Consider the following 14,722-nt stretch of genomic DNA (forward strand, 5'->3'; position numbering starts at 1 on the left):
ACGAGAAAATGTCTAAAGTGCCCGTACGGTTCCGGCGGGGTCGCGACGACTATACGATGATCTAAAAATCTCCCGCATTCCCACTCCGTCGCGGAATATTTCCCGGTTCGCGCCTCAGTCTGGATTGGCCATCGCGGAAAAGCAGAGTCGAGGGAAAAGCGACGGATTGGTTGTAGGGCGAGGCTTGCGTCGTGACGGAAGCATTACATCCGGTCGCACGTAGGACATCTAAAGCTCCACCTATCTCAGAACTCGTGTGCAAGCTCGGGAGAGCCGAGACCGAGAGGGTGGGCAAACGAGAGAGAAGCACCGTCGAGCACGTTAATGAGAGAAGAGGTGGTGGATCATCTCTTCAATACGTAGCGGGAGATCGATAGCTGATGAGTAATATATAATCGGAATTGATTTACGCTGAACTTCGTTTCCCCCGATAAAGGAAGATAAAACTGAACTTCGAGATCATCTGTGTGAAACTAGAGAGGTTTTCGTAAAATAGAAAAAGTGGGACCAGAAAGAGAAGGGCAAAGAACAGCAAGCGTCTCTTAGGTGGGGGTTGATCTGGCAAAAGAGGGAGGCTCTCTCTTTACGAGGGAGGAAGGGAGAGTCGCGAGTTGAGTGTGGTAATTCGAAAAATAAGTCTCCGCGGGCGACAAGCACACTTGACCGAAGCACACTCGAATCGAAAGGGTCGAGCACTCGGGAATAACAATTAATAACGCCAGTCGGCCTACCAGCGATCCTCTCTGGCTGCTCGAAGAGTCTTCAGGGATTATGTGAACGCGGAAGACATCTTCTAGCATTCGTCGGCTGATTCTCCGCTCCGACGTGTCGACGACGCTAGTTGAACGAGCGAGTGACTGAGAAAATTCGACTTCTGTAGGTTCGTAAAAGGTGATCGAGAACTAAAAGAATTGTAGAAGGAAACAGGATAGTGGAATTTGGTGACGATTCGTATAACATGTGACGCGACAAGCTTTCTCATGTGTGCATACAATTGATGATGGTTGTAATGATGAAGAAAAAAGTTGAAAACATTTGAAAGTGAGACGACTGAGAGTGTACAAAGAATCCTTTTTTTTTTCCTAGCTAGACTTTTTTATTGCAATTATTGCGAGATCCGCGAGAAAGCTCATCGAAATCGGAGTGATGGAGGACGATAAGCGTAGCGAAGCTTCGCCGAAACCTTCTCAACCGACTCCCTTCAGCATCGCGGACATTCTAAGTCGAAGAACTACGGATTCGAGACGATGCGATTTAGAGAAAATCCAGGCCGTTGTTTCCGCGCCGATGAGAAGACACAATCGGGATTACGAGCGCGTAGCGGAGAACGAGCAGCTTGACGGAAATTACGATCACGATCAGGATGATTCATTATCCGAGATTACCAACCCCGGAGCTGAGTATGGCGCACGAACTGGATATCCTGAGAAGGAATCTGGCGCAAGCAAATTTATCAAATTTTGGAAGCATCCCGCATTTAACCCAGGGAACTTTCAAGCATCACCTCGAGACTCTGGAAAATCTAACGGCATATCAGCCTGTTAAAGAACCGATGGAGACTTCTCACAGACAGCAGGACGAAGCGTTGGATATGAGTAAAAACAAGTATTTAGGTACGTGATATCGTTCGCGTGAGTTAATCATTTAATTTTCATTGCGCGAGAAATTTTATTCGATAATAAAGAGCGTATTGTATCACGAATGTTCTATCATTAAAAATTATGCCAAAGTAGCATCAAGATTTATTCTCGTACATCAATTTAACAATATTGAATTTTATCAAATAATAATCTTGTAATAAATATCACAATTCAATAAGCAACTTTATTATGCAAACTATATCGCACTTTCTTCAAAATATTATTCAGAATGCTGATGATATATATAACTTTTAAAAAGCTTATAAAAAGCTCATCCAAAATTTTACTTTAATCTTATTTTTGTCAAATTTTCATTATTAATAATAATTGATTATTGTAATCTATAAGTCTTACAATATATTTTTAACAATGATCAATCGATTACAATTATCAATGAATATTAAAAAAATTGAAAAAAAATAAAAGAAAATAAAAGAAAATTAAAGTAAAATCTTTTCGGAAGAGATGAAATAATACATGCTTAATATTTGGCGCGAATAAAAACATCTTTCTGAAATTCTGGAAGATGGTGACTTGCCGGATGATCTTACGTCGGGCACGAGGATGCGGGCTTAAGAGGTCATTTAAGCAGATACGCGCGTAACAGGCGAGCTTCTTCAAGGGTTTTTAAAGTTAACCCGAGCGAAGATAACATAATTGAATGTAATTTTAGTAGCATAAGTGGCACTCGACTCGGCAGACGTCACGAGTGCCGATTACTTCTTGCACTTGTTCAATCTCTGGCCGCACTCGGTTCCCCTGTCTCGAAAGCACGCAAGGATTCGTGGATTACCTCAAAAACTGTTTTAGATCAAGGTTACGATCGCTAACTATTTCCGAGTAAACATTCGCGATTGATTTATTTGCTATGGATGTAACGCTACGTAATATATACAGAATAGCAATAATTTTTATCATTAACTATTTACGTTAAATCTGCGATGTGTGATATATGTTGCACATAGAATTGCACTGATGATATTTCCCACTTAATAAATTAAATTTTATACCAATTCATGTCACAGCATATAGCGAAATTTCTTAGTTAATCTTTGCATTCCCCTATATCCATTTTTTCGTAATATATATTCGCCCTCGTTATTGCGATACGAAGGGTAGGTATTGAATTACATGGCCGAATAGTGTTATCTTAATATAAAGGTAAACAGAGATATTTTCTCTCACACTGCATGCTCGAGAAATCAATCATGATTAACAGCGTTCGTGGTGAAATATACACATGATTTTTATTTTATCCTTAAATCGTTAAATATAATAAGAAAAGAATTTTTATATTAAATACGACACTATAATTTGTCACGAACTATAAATTTTGATTAATTTTTTCATTTCAGATTTAGCAAGTGTTACAATTATTCGATATATTTTTAAATAATTGCGCTCTTAGAATTATGTCCATGTATTATACAAATAAAAAATCAATTCCAAATAATTTAAAAAATTCGTAAAGCATGTAAAATCTAATAAAATATGTAATCTAATAAAACTTAGTATAATTTAAAAAAAAATAAAAATAAAAAATTCTTTATAAAAAAATACGTAACTATATAAGATTTTATTTAAAAAATCGGATAAGGATAGCTCCATAAAAAAAAATACGATAATTAACTTTACGAAGACACGGTGTACCGCCTCCTCTTAAATGAAGAATCGTCACTTGAGCACGAGCCACGGAAGTATATTGTTTGCAGCGACTCGGGGGTAAAGAGATAGGCACGAGCTGGCACCGATTCAAGGTGCACTCAGAAAATTACGACTCTACTTCCACGAAGGAAAAATCTCTCCAGTCATTTAATATAATAATGAACATATAAATCGAAAGAATATCGATAACGTCGCGAATAGATGACTCTTAATTCTTCATTGCGGTAATGAAATAATAATTGAAAAAATGGTTTTCAATATCGCCCCCGTCGCGTCGTAAGCTAAGACAGGTAGGGACCGAAAAGCGTTTTAGTGGTTTCAAAGGATCATCGATGTAATCAGAGTCAGTCGACGCCACTTGCTCGTCTGGAACTAAACTCTCGATATAGACGCGGTGTAGGATGTTTGACGAGCGCCGAAGGATGGACGCATTAGCCGGACGAGATGGCATCTAGTTGACGTCGAAAGTGATCAAATATAGATCTCTCTAAATGCTCCGCATCCCCTGCGAACCGCCGACGATAAACATTGACGTAGGATGAGCGTTTTAAGCGCGAAATAATTATAATACCATCGGAGAACTTCGCGATTAAAAACTCGCGAAAATATATTGATCTGAAAAATCTTATTCATTTTTCTTTTTCCCCTCTGTATATTTATTTGAAAATTATCAGAGTGATAAGTTTAATTATATTTTTCTTTAAAATTTGATAAATACATTAAAAAGGATTTTTTCACTTTTTTAAATATGATATCTCACTGACAAATCGTTATGATACTAAAGAATTTATTTCTATATTTCAAAGGTGCGATATATTTTTAGATATTAAAATATATAAGAAATCTGTATTAAATAATTTTAATTTGACCATCTCTACGATATATTTTGAAAGGATGTCCGCGGTCAAAATTGTAATGTTACACAAAAAAAAATTATATAAAAATACAATACAAAGATATTTCAAAAGATATCTCGATAATTTATAAAAAGTAATAAAGTGCGAATTAATTTTGTAGCCGTCAATGATGAAATTTGTTCATTCTGTTGATTAAAAAAGTATATGCTATTTGCTTATAATAATACCTGTATATATTTGTATTGCAAAGTAGTGGACCAAGCGCATTGCCAAGTAGAAGAAGTTAGCCCGATCTGCTGAGCATGATTGTACTCTAGTGCCACTGGTTAAACTTAGAGGAGAATTACCGCGGAACAGAAGCGTAAACATGTCGGAGTAGCGAGTACATGTGTTAATGTTTGTTCGAGACATCAAAAGCAACGAAGCTCTCTCTTTCTCTCTCCGATCGTTCGCCGTCTCTATGGCCGCTCGCTGATGGTTACTCCGACTTTCGGGCTAAACGATTGCTTTACGGTATAGTTGCAGATTCTCGCGTGAATCTAAATATTTATCCGCAAACGAATTTGAGCTCGGCAAGCTCGCGTTATTCGAAAAATGAGATTCCATGGTCGTTGATATGTAAAAGCTTGCAAAAGCTGCTCTTCTTTTAATATATACCATGATAATTTAAAATATAAATGGAATATGTTTAATGAAAGTAGAATGTCGTGAAAATAAAAGTTTTACTTTTTATAAGTATCTATTAATTTAAGTTGCAGCATGCAAAAGGAGTTGCTTGATTTTATTTCTGAAATAAACTTATTCGTCCATATCTTACAGATGAAGTGGAAGACGATGCGTATGAAACGCAAAATTCGGGGCAAAGTTTGCAGAACAGAAAAAAACGCAGCAGAGCGGCATTCTCGCATGCACAAGTCTACGAATTAGAGAGAAGATTTGCCGCTCAAAAATATTTGTCGGGTCCTGAAAGAGCAGATCTGGCACGCGGCTTGAAATTGACGGAGACGCAAGTCAAGATTTGGTTTCAAAATCGAAGGTTTCAAAATATATAATAATTAATTTTAAATTTAATATAAAAATTTTGTAATTTCAGGGTGTCTAGTAGACTCAATGAAAAAAAATCCCTGACTTTTTCTTATTTTCCCAAGACCAGAAATTAATTTTTTCCCTGACTTTTTAGTATCATTTTTTCCAAATATATAATTTGCAGATGTCTATATGATAAATCAATTAAATGTTAAATCATGAAATCCTTGAGATATTTTTGTCAACAATAAAAAGGTTCGGAAGTTAAAAAAAAAAATAAAAATTTAAATCAATTATACAATCTGCATTATGTACGATAATCGAAACCAACACGACACTATATAAACTATTTAAATAATCACCTTTTTTATTTATATTATATCAAATTTTTTAGTTTTGTCTCTATCGAACACATTGAAATAAAATAACACGACAACGAAAATATAAATTAATGTAAAGCGAACACTGAAGATGAATCGACAACACAGTAAATTAGCGTGCTGGAAGTCAAGAAAGTTTATATTTATTTAATAAAAAATTTCAAATTATTGAGACAAATGTAGAATAATGTGAAAAAAATCAAGATATTTATAAAATTATTTATAAAATTCCCTGACAATGCCCGGTTTTCCAGATTTCCCTGACCGCTAGACACCCTGAATTTTTTTCGGAAATAGAATCGGAATTTGACACTATTATACGGATTACCGTTTCGAATTTCATTAAACACAGAAAATTTTCTCTTAAAATTTACCATGAAAATCATGGTAATCATGGGACAATATGGTATTGGAAGAATTTTATAAGAGTTTTATCGATTAATATTTATCACAATAAAAATATGAATATCTACCACAATAAGATATAAAATATACTCGATTAATTTTACTATGTACCTATTAATATTTTTTGTGATAAACATTAATCCTATAAAAGTCTTCCAACACGATATAATCCTACGATTACAGTGATTTTCAGGGTAAATTCTAAAAGAAAACTCCGTGTATCCTTACTAATTTTCACTTCAGATACAAGACCAAACGGCGCCAACAGCAGGAATTAGGTGCCCTCGTAAATTCTGGGAGCGCCAGGCGCGTGGCTGTACGCGTCCTGGTACATCCGGACGAGCATTTGAGGGGATTGCCTCTTCGTGGTTCCGGACAACTTCCCGGCCAAATGTCGAGCCCGCAAATTCACCCAGCGAACAAAGCGCTCGGCGGTTTCCCATATTACTGTCTCCCGTATCATCCGCTGCTTTGTCCGCCCCTGCACGCCACCCACGTTCAGGTACAAAGCCCGATCGCGCCCGATTTCGATCCGAGTCAAATCTCGAAAATCAAGAACGAGAAATGAACGATAGATTGCTCGCGAAATGTCGACTGTTGTTTCATATCGACACGAAGATGATGGTCACTTTCAAGTGAATCATGTAAAATACTATCATTTAGAATAATTATATTTTGTGTTAGATAAATGTATTGCGAAATGTCGTGGGAGAAGACTTTTAAAATCTATTGACTTTGCCTGAATAATAAAAAAAAAAATAAATAAATTGAACGAGACTTGAAACAACAGCATGCTCAATCCACCCGCAAAAATCGCAAATACAATTTTTGGATATTTATTTATTAAATTATGAGACTTTTCATGAAAGTGTGTTTTTCATCTTTTTTAGAATATCAAATCAAAGGATGTTCGAAGTATGACTACACCTATACTAAATGTTACTAACAATTTATGATATTTTTCAGTAGCTTATCTATAAAACGTTCTTAACATTGTACTAAGCCTTTCAATTATATTTCGATGTATGAAGCACTTCATACGAAAAGTCTGTTTCTTAGAATCATAATAATATGCATAATAATTGGACTTACTACTCATCTTATAGAGCTGTCTGAAATTATCATATATTTATTGTAATTCAATGACGATATAAAAATGATGTAAATTAGTCTGTAAATAAATGTATAATAAAATGCGAATAATTGGGTTTCCTCTATTTTCTTTGTTATCTAGGATATATCATATACTTTATTAAATTTGAAAAATAGGAAAGAGTTAAAGAATTAAATTTTTACAATGCGCTAATACTCTGCTCTATATTGACTTCTTCATGTATGTTTTTTAACTTTAATGTTTCATATCTCGAAACAGAAATGATATTGTATTGTAATAATGCTAAACTATATTTAGCTTTTTAATTGGAAGAAGATTAACTGACATATAAATTGCGATGCATGATTCTTAAGTAAAATTAGAAAATGTGTTCTTCGAATTAATACTATAAAACATGTGCAATTACTAGTGAACTATGTGCAATGTAAAAAGTATGAATTAAATCTAATACTAACTGAATTTGTTTAACATGCATCACGAGTGTACTATGTTCAAATTCGATTTATTATTTAAGTACATTCGGATGATCGCGTAAATGTTTTCAAATATATGTATATCACTCAAAATTTGTGTATATATTATAAATTATATGTGTACGTTTTCTTCTAATTTTTCCTTTTTTCCCCCGATTCCTTTTAATTTCGAAAAAAAAACATTGCAGGTGAAAAATGCATTTTCTCGTCGGTATTGCAACTGACTTTCTCATAAGGGTTTTAATGGTTGCATCTGGGTGGGCCCAGCAGACATCAGATATGTTTATTCAGACACGGAGATGAGCAAGCTTAACCGACGGATGAGAAAAAATCTAGATCTGACACTCATCTGTTGTAAACAAAAATGTTACATTCTCTTCGCCGAAATGCCTTTTACATTCCGCCGTGTAAATCCTTATATGAGGCGATCTTTAAGTTGTTAAGAAGATAATTAGCAGTTTTTAATTTATTTGTTTACATTTTTTTCAAGTTTTAATTGCATGTATATAGCACTATTTTTTTATGAGAGTTATATATAGAATATTTCATAAATTATTGCAATACTATTCTTTTACGACATTAATTTACGATGTAAATTATTTCGAGAAAAATAAAAAAAAAACAATATATTTAAATAATAATTTAGCTTGAAATGTTTTAGATATTTGATTAAATAATTTATATAAAAAAGAAATTATGAAGTAAATACATTTTGTACAAAAATATACAAAAATTCTCAGATGTGTGTGTAGAAAAATCGTCCATTCATTTATTTCGTAATTCGTATTTTTGGTGTTTCTGAGTATCAACAAACTACAGTGGTCAACATAATTTTCGTGACGCAAGCCACAAATTATTACGAGTTTCGGCACTAATAGCGACTGTACATCGACACAAGGCCTCGTTTAGCACAAGAGCAATATGGCTTTACAATGTTTAGAACTGTTATAAACGAAGCAATAATGGACTGCAGAAGCGACTATAAAGTCTACAGCCACCGATTTTCCATCGCGCACATTTAAACTACCAACACATTACGAATAGAAGTCGCCGTATTAATTGCTGTAATCAAAATTTGTATCGCATCAACAGTGCGACATAAATAAGTAAAAAAATTTCATACTTCAATAATATTATAAGTCTGCGTATTTTATAACATAATCGTTATAAATATAAAACTATTACACGTTATTGATAAAAACACGCTAACTTAAGTAGATCTATCAATCAATCAATCAATTAGCATAATGTAAAATAAAAATTTTTAATTCTCAGTTATTTTATTTTTTATAAACTGTATTATTATTAAAATCATGTCGTTATTAATTGGCAACGTTTTGTCGCCGGAATTTTTCTAAAAAGATGTCAAAGTCTAAATTAAGAATATATGGATGTAACAAACCATTTTCAACCCTTGACTCAGGAATTTGCTACCGACAGTAACAAGCTCGCAATTTGAAGCGAGAGTACGTTAGTTCGAGTGCATCACTGACGGACTAGTCTCGTAAAACGAGAAAGGAACGATTTAACGCTCAATCAACCGACGAAAGCTAATTTTCATTAGCTGTTAATAGCACAAGACCACCCTCTCCCTTGATCATCCACTACGGCGCTACGCCTTATCCCCTCGTTACACCATTTCTCTACAAGCGCACCTCTTTCGTTTGTTACTAGAAAGCTTCGTGTTAAATGAATGAAAGATAAACTGGGAAAGTTAATGTAGAATCTATTTTGCAGATATTCCAAATAAATTATTTCAGATAAAAATTCACAATTTTTTCCCTAATGCATTTTATTATAAAAATACTATTATATAATATCTAAATCTAAATTTTTCTTAGATATTTTATTTATACACAAATTTTCGTAAGGAAAATACTATTAAAATTTTATATTTGATATGTAATAATATAAAATATTGTGCTCTATTATCTCATGTGATTATGAAATTTTTATATCATTTTTCATAAATAAATTCTTCACATTTGTGTTAATATCTACAAAAATTGTTATTTTTAATTTATTATTTATCTAAAAAATTCATCCCAGTAATTATTATAATTAAAAAATATAATTAGATAAAAAATTATAATTAAATATCAAGCTTTAAAAAAAAGAATATATTCATATCTTTAATATATATTTGATTAAATATCCTTTGTTTAATGAATTCGCAGACAAGTAGAGGTAACGAAAATCATATTTATCGCAAAAATCATTCAAGCGGGATCAATTTGAATTTCATGTAAAAAATTGTACAAAGAGGAATTTAATCGCTCGGGGCTGCATAACGGCCATTATCAATTTTGCACGAACCATTTGCGTGCAGGGTAAAAAAATCCTGATTTTTTTCAAGCGCCTGCAGTGTCTCTTACAATAAATGTAAAATGAGCGAGGCAAATTTAAAAGTATAATTAAAGCATTTTTTAAAAGTAAAGTATATATGTAATATTTCATTGATTGAGTTAAACATTTTTTTTAATTGTAAATCAACTGCAAAAATAATTGAAAATGTGCAGTCAATATACAATTAAGATGTTAAAGAACAGAATAGAAAAAATGTAATAAGTTCTTCTTCTTTATGAGTAAAACAAACGCGTGAATCTGATTTTGCCGTCCTTTCCAAGTAATATAAATGGAATTACTGGTTCCAAGTTTGAGATTTCAGTTACTTTCGTCTTTGTCGTCACTTTTTCCTACCTCTCTTATGTACCATTCTTCCGACTTCTGACACGCGTTTCAATTGGGATGGTTGCCAAGGAAACCTAGGAACCGGAGTGTCATATGGACTATTGAAAACGTTAAAGGGGACACCTCTCCATTTCGCGAAAACATTTGAAATGCTACGTCAGGGACAAGTATAGGATTTGTAAGTATAAGATAAATTTTTAAGTATTTTAATTATTTATTAGATAAATTATATTTTTTTGATTATCAACTGTATGGGATAAATAATTTATTACTAATGTAAAACTAACGCTCATTCTAAAATTATTGAAAAAATTGTATTTTATTTTATAATTTCATAAGAAAAATTAAAAACTTACAAAAATTTTAAAGCAATCCTGGATTTTATCTAACGCTTTTTAAAATGTAAAAATATTTTTTTCAATGTTATAGAAAAGAAATTTTAATGAAAAATAATATAATATAGTACATTAATAATTATCCAAGCTTTGAATATCTATTATATCTGACGAAAAATAAGACTTGTAGTGTAAACTTTTCACTTTACAAACGTTACGCATTTTTACGTGTGAAAATATTTCTTCTTCTCAAAATTAATGCCCGCTCTGCTTTGAATTTAAGGAAGAAGGAAGAAAATCAGCCCGAGTGCATCGCGGATCATCAAGCGGGTAACGACGCTTGAAGTCTACCAAGAAGAACTTGCCGAGCGAACTACGGAGGGAACCGTTTCCTCCGCTTTTCCGGTATTTCAAAGAAGCAATTTAGCGATTTTTCGTGGCGAAGCGCCGTCGAGGAAAATTGGCGTACGCGCGGCCAATCAGCGGTGTTTCATGCAGCCGCCACGACTCAAAGAAATTCTTTCGAATATTTCTTATATTTACCAACTAGGAGGACTGAGGATAGACGTCAATAGCACCAGCATATATTTCGAGCTTCTTCGTATTTTGAAATAAAAAATATTATTTGTCAGTTTTTTAGCAAGATAAGTTATGCATTTAATATTAAAAATTTAATTTGATAGTACATATGATGAAGAGAGAGAACAGCTAATACATTTTAACAAAATCTCTTAGAATGATTCTAGAATGTATAATAAAACAGTAGTATAAAGCATTACATTATTTGTGCGAGTGCAAAATTGATGAAGTGAGAATTTTGCCATTAATATAACAATGAGAATCTTTTTTTAAATTAATAAAAATTTTTTCTATATAGAGTGCAGGACATGTCAATAAAATGCATCAATTAAATGACTGTTTCATATGCTGGTAAGTTAGATATTTGAGCTTAAATTCTCCCGAGAGAAGTAGTTTCATCCCTTGATCTCTCAATATACTGATGCAAGCAACACACGGTTATAACTTGACACACGTTGATAAAGCAGAGTAAAGGTTTCGATATTTAAATCCAATTTTTTACAAAAAAAATGTATATTATTCTTTAGAATATTAATTTAATAAATCTTTTTCTATATGCAAAAATTATTATTAAAATAAAAATTTATAAAGTACATGCATTTTTAAAATATCGTTTCTCAATTATATATTGAGTGATTTTTTAAATATAAACATTGTAGCGTAATTAGCAGTTTCAATTAAAATATTACAATTAAAGAAATAATATAAAATAATATATACAAATGATATTTACATTTTTCCTTATATTAAAATCTGAATATTCGACAATCGATAAATTGCAACATTAAAAATGCATCAACGCATAATTCGACTATGAATATTTATATTAATATTTTATCGTAAGAATATTTATATTTTTTATTCTCAAATTTTGTTGAACGTAACAGAAATCTATGTAATTCGTATTGTTATAAAATGTCCGAATAATTAATGATCTCTATTACGGCTCGGAGATTACCGGGAAATATAATTCTAAAAAATGTCACTGTTCCATTATTGAGAATTGAAAGCTAATTGTTTCGTTACGCTGACATCTGACACGGAACAGAAGAGGAGCGTGTCATAATCTCGACAGGGTGGTTTTGCTGTCAGTATCAGCTCTCGGGTAACAGAGTTAAAGCACAAACAAAACAATGCATTTTTCCCTGGGCAACAGGAGGAGTTGATCCTTACGTCCCTTTACGACTGCGCGACTTCGACGAGTCGAAACTAACATAATCCAGACGCGTTTCTAGAGGCGCCCGGAACCCTTGACGCCCGAGGTTGGAATTCGAAAAATCACTGTCTCGAAACTTGAACTCGGGTTCAACGTATGTGTATCTCCTGCGCATCACAGTTTTCATCATTTTTTTTAAATTAAAACTGTCAATATATAATAAATACTATTATTTAAATACCATTAAATTTAAAATTAAATATTTATCTCTTTTAAAATAAAAATATATTAATTTATTAACTATTGTTCAAGTAAAAATAATATAATAAAAAATTAAAAAAAAAATTTGTGAGTTTTATATGAAAATAATTGATCAACTGCATATGAGAAAAAAAGACGAGAGAAAGAGAGAATCATTAGCATACATAAAAAGTTATAAAACATTGTTTTCTCTAGAATCGTCTTGTTAATTGATGCCATTTTATTAATGCGCCCTGTTAGTCATGCATGTAATTATATACAAGCACAAGTGGCGCGTGGACGTTTGGGCTTCATGCGTGGTAGGCGCCAAAAGATAGCAAAGCAGGCGCCTTCTTAACTGTGGGAAAGAAGCGCCGGCGACTGGAGAGTCCTACGAAGACGCCGTGTGAACACCCTTATGAATCTTTTAATTAACTTTCGCTTGGTTTTTGTTCAATCATAGATAACACTATCCCGCAGTAAAATAAACGACAAGTATTTTCGGGAATGCAAAGCTCTCGCGATAAACAAGAAATATTCGTATGCAATGTATTACCATTTTGGGATGATAAAAATATAGTTGCCAATTAATAATTTTCGATTTATTCTGCAATTTCGTACGAAATTTTTATCTCGAGAATTATTTTTATTTTGTTCGATTGTAATGACAGAAATTATTACAAAACTTTGTAGTTATGTTTACAGAATTTGTTAGCAATATGTTATAGAATAACGAAGACATATGTAATCTTTGAAAAATTTGTTGACCAATCAGATTTGAGCTGTAATTACGTTAGTTTAATAAAAATACTGTGAGATATTCATTCAAGTTTATATAAATTAGAAAAATTACTCACAAATTGAGACATTATAGAGTGTCCAGCAGACTGAATGAAAAAAATCCCGACTTTCAGATTTTCCAAGACCAGAAATTAATTTTTTCCCTGACTTTTTAGTATTTTTTTCAAATATATAATTTGCATATATCTATATGATAAATCAATTAAATGTTAAAAATCATGCAATCTTTGAGATATTTTTGTCAACAATAAAAAAAACACGCTGTAGATGAATCGATTTTTAACACAGAAAATTAGCGTGCTGGAAGTGAAGGAAAAGTTAATATTTATGAAATAAAAAATGTCAAATTATTGAGACAAATGTAGAATAATGTGAAAAAATCCAGATAAAAATAATAAAAATCCAGATAGTAAAATTTTCCAACTTTTCCTTGACAATTCCAAATTTATAAAATTCTCTGACAATGCCCGGTTTTCCAGATTTCCCTGACCGCTAGACACCCTGGACATCTAAATTGACAATAATTAAATGATTAGCTATCCAGATTAGATAGAGCTGTGCAGAATCAATACGCTTCGATTGCTCGTATGCTAAACTGAGGTCGTGGAAGATACTCGGCATAATGTGGTATCCAGTTGCAAGGCTGGCTCGTCCGTATTACCGCATAAATGGGCCCTTTGTGCTGTCGCTTTACGTCTAAATAGCCGCATGCGACCTCGAATGCCCTATCCGTGTACAGTTTATAGAAAAATCTCGCACGGTGGCGTGTATTCCGCCCAACTCATGGGGGGTCGTCTGCCGCCCATGGCGAGGCATCTGCATTTTCAAAATCTGCTCTTTCTCGTCGCTAATCGATTATTATTGCTACATATTATCAGATAATATAAAACGAGTTGGGAAGAGAGGAGATTCTACAAAAACCTATATGTGGATTCAACGAAATAATCATAATTTGCACCTTTTTTATATTAATAATTAACATGGTAGCAAAGAGGCTATCAGATTATTTTGAGATAATTGACATCAATTTTTAGAGTTTGCAAAAGAATAGAAAGATTATAAAAATTATAATTGATTTCTCAGTTTAAAAATTAAATTTTCCATGACAAAAAAGAGTCAGTTAATTACTTACAATGATGATTTAGAAAAATTGTTGTATTAAAGTTGTCAGTATGTGACAACACAAACTGGAAATCGTCAGAATTAGTCAGACTAGTGAAACTACTCTGTGCCTGTTTTTTCCCATCATAGTAAAACTCCATCAAAGTTAAATATTGGTATATTGCAATAATATAAAAAAGCATGAATCTCTGTATTAATTTAAACATTTAATAAACATTTGTACGTTTAAAAGAAAGAA

At 32.7% G+C, this 14,722-nt stretch overlaps 1 protein-coding gene across 1 annotated transcript; it reads left to right on the plus strand.

Moving 5' to 3' along the window:
• Positions 1-302: 302 nt before the first annotated feature.
• Positions 303-6,923, plus strand: LOC114941310 (uncharacterized). The gene is given in 4 exon segments (XM_029316244.2): positions 303-1,365; positions 1,367-1,613; positions 4,982-5,198; positions 6,217-6,923. Coding segments are annotated over 4 exon segments (1,008 nt in total). The 5' UTR covers positions 303-1,146; the 3' UTR covers positions 6,542-6,923.
• Positions 6,924-14,722: the final 7,799 nt, after the last annotated feature.

The sequence above is a fragment of the Nylanderia fulva genome, unplaced genomic scaffold, assembly GCF_048542155.1.
Source record: "Nylanderia fulva isolate GAGA-0341 unplaced genomic scaffold, ASM4854215v1 Scaffold8, whole genome shotgun sequence".
NCBI lineage: Eukaryota > Metazoa > Arthropoda > Insecta > Hymenoptera > Formicidae > Nylanderia > Nylanderia fulva.